General features: G+C 33.3%; 1 protein-coding gene across 2 annotated transcripts; it reads left to right on the forward strand.

Annotated features, from left to right (window-relative positions):
- The first annotated feature begins 1943 nt into the window (after positions 1-1943).
- LOC104119395 (ras-related protein Rab7-like) lies at positions 1944-5501 on the forward strand. Of its 2 annotated transcripts, XM_009630882.4 has the most exons (8): positions 1947-2330; positions 2635-2661; positions 2906-3005; positions 3154-3300; positions 3564-3644; positions 4270-4415; positions 4895-4933; positions 5174-5501. In XM_009630882.4, the coding sequence occupies exons 1-8, from the start codon at positions 2278-2280 to the stop codon at positions 5238-5240; spliced, it is 660 nt and encodes a 219-aa protein (XP_009629177.1). In that variant the 5' UTR covers positions 1947-2277; the 3' UTR covers positions 5241-5501. The 2 variants fall into 2 exon arrangements, with proteins under 2 accessions (XP_033508224.1, XP_009629177.1); XM_033652333.2 differs by lacking the exon at positions 4895-4933 and having other exon boundaries at positions 1944-2330.
- Positions 5502-6229: the final 728 nt, after the last annotated feature.

Raw genomic sequence — 6229 nt, forward strand, 5'->3', positions numbered from 1 at the left:
TCTTTTCTGGCCCTCTCTCCCCTAAATCAGGGGCGTATGTAGTGTGTTGACGATTGGTTCAACTGAACTCATAACTTTTGATGTGCAGTAAAAATTTATATGTAAAAATTTATTAAAATTATATAAATAGTAGATATGAACCTATAACTTTAAAAATATAATGGGTTCAACGCTAAAAACCTTAGAAGTTGAACCCATGGGATTTAAATCTTGGATCCGCTCTACTCTCCTTCAGTTTAATGCCATTAGGGGTGTTCATAAAAACCGAACCAAACCGAAAACCGAACCAAACCGACCAAAAAACTGATACTTTTTAGGTTTGGTTTGGTTTTGGTTTTGAATTTTAAAAACAGATCAAATTTGGTTTGGTTTTGGTTTTAATCAAAAAATAACCGAACCAAACTAACTATAGAAGTAGTTATTTAAATTTATTATTACACCTATATATATGTATATTTTTATATAAAGTTTCTAAAATGTTATGGTACATATTAATCATTTGTATTTTAAGTCTAGTTCTTTGCTATTACAATAGTCTAATTCTTTGCCTTTATATTCTAGTTTAATTGGTAGTTTTCTTTTGCTAAGTACAAGAATTAGTTCATGTTAAAAATAATCGATTTTTAATTGAGTACTTAAATTATTCATCACTATTTGATTCAATTATCATCAATATATCATGGTAAATGATAGATTTCTCAAAGAGCAATTGATTTGATAGTGTTACGTTGAAAATGTAGTCGCCGGAATATGTGTTTTGGTAGTGTATGTCTCATATTTAAGAAAAAACCCGATAAATAACCGAAAAACCGATAAAAACCGGAAAAAAAACGAATCCCTGAAGAACCGATTTAATTGGTTTGGTTTGGTTTCAATATTTTAAGAACCGACTTACTTGATTTGATTTCTTTTTAGGGAAAAACCGATCCAAACCGAACCATTAACACCCCTAAATGCCACTTGATGAATTTGAACTATTGAAAAAAGAAGCTTTATTACTTTCAATCTCACTGTTAGATGATATTTATTATATCATCAAACTACAATGGGATGTTCTGTAATTTAAGAAACCTTAGTCTTCAAGTGAAATTATCTCTCAAATTCAAAATGGGAATCTTATAAAAGTACATGCAAGAACTCCTGAAAAAGAAAATTGGTTCTAATTTTATCGTATTTAAGTGGTTTAAATACTTTAGAAAATATTTTCCTCGTAAAATTATTTTCCAAAACTCTTTTTCAATCTTACTCACCATATTTCTCATCCCCACTCACCCCTACCCCTACCCCCTACCCCTACCCCTTATACCCCTACTTCCCCACCCCGTGCCCACTCCCACTCCCAGAGGCATATCCAGGATTTAAACTTTATGGGTTCAACATTTAAGATTCTTAGTATTTAACTCATTATATCTTAAAGTTATGGGTTCGTATCTACAATTTATTACGATTTAAGTAAATTTTTTGCACATAAATTTATGCTCCGCGTCAGAAGTTATTGGTTCAATTGAACCCGTTGCTATAGGGCTACATTCGCCCCTGGCCACCCCCACCCCCAGCCAACCCCTTCCCCCGCTACTCCGGCCCCTAGACCTCGGCCTACCACCCTCCTCCGCCCTTACCCTTTTTGTCTCATATAGTATTTGCCTAAAGTATATATTTTTCAAATGTATTTTTTATTACCTAACCAAATATTGAAAAAATAAATAAGAAAATCATTTATTTTTCAAGAAAAACAATTTCTTTCGTACCCAACACACCTAAAGGGAAAAAAATCTGAAGTCAACAACCTCTCTTGAATAAGATGGAATAAATACTTGAATCTAGAAGAATCAATTATGCAAAATTCATAATCACCTAAATCCAAGGTCAACACTGTACATGGGATGCACTACCCCCTAATATTAATTAAATATAATCAAACTAGAAAGACTCATTCCTTTACCAACCAACCAAGTCATAAAAACAAAAATCTTTACTGGCAAAAATCTTCTTCTTGGTCAATAAATAATTAAACTTCCATAGCTAATTTAAAATCCCTTCTTCCTATACAGAAACCACAAAGAAATTAGACATAAAAGAGTAGACAAAACATAGAGAATTGCAAAAACACAATGGCCACACTTATCTGAAATGTTCATTGGCCTTTTGATCATGTCCTCCATTTAGTTCTCCCTATATCTTTTGAACCCTCCAGAAAAATATAGCTTTATAACAAAATTTTGAAACAAAACTAAAGAGATTATTTCAAACTACAAAGTAATAGGTAGTTTCTTGAACATGTCTAAGCCACTAAGAAGCTTGATCAAAGTCATTGTTCTTGGTGATTGTGGGTAAGAATCTTCATTACCCTTTATTCATTTTATTTATAAAGATGCTCTCTTTTCTTTTGTTTCCCTCTCCTTTTTACTATTTCAAGCTATGTTGCTGGACTCTTCAAAAAATGACGTCAGATGCATGTTGGATCCTTCAAAAGTAGTGTATTTTTGGAGGAACTGACGTTGTTGCAGTAGCAGTTTTGGAGAGTCCAAGCAACACACGACTTCCATTTGCTAATTTTCTTGAAAGTACTGCATGGTTTTTGTTCTTATTCCTCTGTGCTAACTGCTAACACTTTGATATGATTTGCATTCTCAGGGTGGGAAAGACATCTTTGGTGAATCAGTATCCAACAACATTGGATAAACTTTTTATTTAACGTTGTTTAGAGGTGGAGCCAGAATTTTTTAAATCGGACGATAATTCATTTATATGATGATTTTTTTTCCTACAAATATTTGTTAAGGGTTTGGCTGATAAGGGAAGAGAGGATTTTCTCAAAGTAAGTTTAAGAGATAAAAAAATACTATGGACTAAGGTTTTGATCAAGGATTTTTGTAAATTTGTGTTTCATTAACTGCAATTATAGATATGTTTTCAAGAAATTTAGACAACAATACAAGGCGACAATTGGAGCTGATTTTGCTACTAAAGAACTAGAGATTGATGAAAGAGTAGCCACCTTGCAAGTAAGTGATTACTGCACCACAAGAAACATTGAACATTTTTTTTCAATCCACCTGCACGTCTTGCTTTTACTGTTATATCGAGAATTACTTCACATAATGCTTGACATAAAATGGATTGTGGATTTATTTCTCTTTTAATTTTTGGTAGATATGGGACACAGCAGGACAGGAAAGGTTTCATAGCCTTGGTGTTGCATTTTATAGAGGAGCAGATTGCTGCATTCTTGTTTATGATGTGAATGTGCCTAAGTCATTTGAGACTCTTCAACATTGGCATGAAGAATTCATCAAACAGGTGAGTGAATTAATTATCATTAACTTTTTTTCAAGTTGATAATAGGCATTTTTTTAACCTATCGGTCACGGGTTCAAGCCGTGTAAGCAGCCACTAGTGTTTGTATTAGAGTAGGTTGTTTATATTACACCCCTTGAGGTACGGCCCTTCCCCAAATCCTGCGTAAATGCGAGATACTTTGTGCACCGAGCTGCCTTTTTAATAGCCATTTTTTACATGGTTTCAAATAGTTACTCACTTTCTTTGTATGTGATTGATCTCAGGCTGACTTAACAGAGCCAGAAAAATTCCCCTTTGTCTTGATTGGTAATAAAGTAGACTTGGAAGGTGGCAGCATTGAGACAGTAAGTTTTTTCTTCTCATCTCATTTTTGTCAAACACATTTTCTTCATAGTATATACTATGTTTTTGCTTAGAGTACAACTTCTAGAAACATTAAAAAGGGTAGCCCGGTGTACAAAGTATCACACACTCATGTAGGGTCTGGGACGGGCCGCATTCCAAAGGATGTAATGTATATAGTCGACGCTGCTTCCATGGCTGACGGCTCGAATCCGTGACCTATAGATCACATAGAAATAATTTTACCGTTACTCCAAGGCTCCCCTTCAACTTTTATAGACACTGAAAGCGTAAAAAACAACCCAGTATAATCCCACTAGTAGGGTCTGGGGAGGGTAATGTGTACGCAGACCTTACCCCTACTCTGGGGTAGAGAGGTTGTTTCTGATAGACCCTTGGCTCCCTCCCTCCAAGAACTCCCCACCTTGCTCTTGGGGTGACTCGAACTCACATCCTCTTGGTTGGAAGTGGCAGGTCATCTAAAATATAATTAAAAATAACTGCCTATAATAAGTAGAATTGATTATCTAGAAAGCAAATTAGGTAACTTGCTAGTAATATTATAATATTTTATTTATTGTCGATGTATATAAGATTTTAGTTAAAGAATACTAGTATTATTTACAGGTTTCAGAGAAGAAAGCCAAGGAATGGTGTGATTCAAGGGGAAATATACATTACTTTATGACCTCAGCAAAGGAGGATTACAATGTGGATGCTGCATTCTTGTGTGCTGCACAACTTGCCCTTGCTAATGAAGATGATCACAACATGTAAGTACAAATTATTAAGCACTAATCAAGTTAACATTTAATTCATTTCTATGTGCTAATTTAGGTCAAGTACAACGGTCAATTCATCTAATTTTCGATATAAATATAAACCGGCGTTCATTTCTCTACTATTTAATTTGTAAGAAGAAATATATACTTATAAACAATATATATAAGATACAATAATAAACTCCAATTCTTTATAATTATGAAAATTAAAGCTTGTTTGTCTTAGTACTACCCCCATTGAGAAATCTAAACTCAATGGCATAAGGACTAAAAATCAGAGCTAATTAAGTGATTATTAAAGGACTAAAACTGCAATTCCTAGACTCTTTGTCCTCCTTGCTCGTCATGGTCATTGTTGTTATTATTGTTGAAGTTTTTATTTTTGTTATTTTGACATTTTTCTTGTTAAGTTACTGAATTACATTCTCTCTTTGTTTTTTCAATATTATCGAACCCTTTATTTACTCCAGATGGCAGCCAATAGTAGATGAAGAAACGCCTTCACATTGGTGAGTACATCAAATAATGCTGCAATATAAATTATATTAGAAAAACCGAGATTCTTTTTAATAAAAAAATTCTCTTACCTCGTAATAAACTCTAATTGTTAATTAATTTGTGGAATTATGTGGATCATAGAAGCTATATTTCTTTTTTTATTAATATAAAAAATCGTAACTTTTTGGTTTTCTTTATTTGAATAAATGCCGCTTATTTTAATTTATATTGAAACTTTTAAAATTTTGCAGCCAACTCCAGAGAATACCAGAGTCTGTATCAGGAATTGAGCAGCAAAGAGGAGGGTGTGCATGCTAAATCTTCAAAATACTAATGTCACAAAGACATGACGTCCTAACTAATTTGTTTGTTCTTCTATTCTTTATTGTTTTTAGATATTTGGTACGTTCATTATTTTCTCAAACTGTACTATTCTTTACTTCCATAGAATTTCACCTTCTTTGATGGATAAAAAGTAAACTTTTCTAGATAAATTTGGCATACCTTTTCCTTTTATTTTTTCTTAAAATATTCCTAATAAATAATGGCAAATGCTTCGAAATTTCTGCATTTCGTCAATTTGATTTTCCCTATAATATTGTACCCAGTAAATTTAAATTTTTTTTTTTTTTTGTATTTTCATTCTCATCTTGTATTTACATTTCTTTTGGGGTGAGCGTTGGATACACGAAGAGGGAAGCCTACCTCATCTTTTTTTTTTTTTTTTTGGCTTTTCTCATTTTGGGGTATGACTAATTTGGATTCACACTGTCAAATTCTACTTTGGGGCTAAAGCACTTCCTACCAAAGATAATTTCATGTTCAGGATTCGAACTCTAGACCAATGATTAAGGATGAAGGGGTAATAAACTTTTGATGACTGAAGTATGAAGCGTACATAACGGAATTAGAATGTCCAGCTACGCATGCAAAATAGATTAATAAATTTAATCTTAATGGCTTCAATGGCGACATTTTGACTTGATTAATAGGTCTCAATTTGTCTATGTAAGAAAAGCGCATCACTTTTTGCTAAATTTTGGTGGGGGAGGGAAGGGGGGGAGAGCTGATTCTAAATCTACAGAGGGATTAGGATTTAGGGATATAAAGGCTTTTAACATGGCCTTATTAGCTAAACAAGCTTGAAAATTGTTAATGCATTCCGATTCTTTACTTTCGAGAGTGCTTAAAAGGAAACATTTTCTCGATACCATTTTTCTTAATGTTCATCGTATCACCTTCTGGGTCTTGGATTTGGCAGAGTATATTATGGGGTCATGATTTACTAATTAAGGGCTTGAGGTGGA

This window comes from Nicotiana tomentosiformis, chromosome 5, assembly GCF_000390325.3.
Source record: "Nicotiana tomentosiformis chromosome 5, ASM39032v3, whole genome shotgun sequence".
In the NCBI taxonomy this organism is placed as follows: domain Eukaryota; kingdom Viridiplantae; phylum Streptophyta; class Magnoliopsida; order Solanales; family Solanaceae; genus Nicotiana; species Nicotiana tomentosiformis.

Coding starts and splice junctions, on each gene's coding strand:
- LOC104119395 (XM_009630882.4), top strand. CDS start 2,278: ATGTCTAAGCCACTAAGAAGCTTGATCAAAGTCATTGTTCTTGGTGAT. Junction 2,662..2,905: donor AAGACATCTTTGGTGAATCA/GTATCCAACAAC, acceptor CTGCAATTATAG/ATATGTTTTCAAGAAATTTA. Junction 3,645..4,269: donor AAGGTGGCAGCATTGAGACA/GTAAGTTTTTTC, acceptor TATTATTTACAG/GTTTCAGAGAAGAAAGCCAA.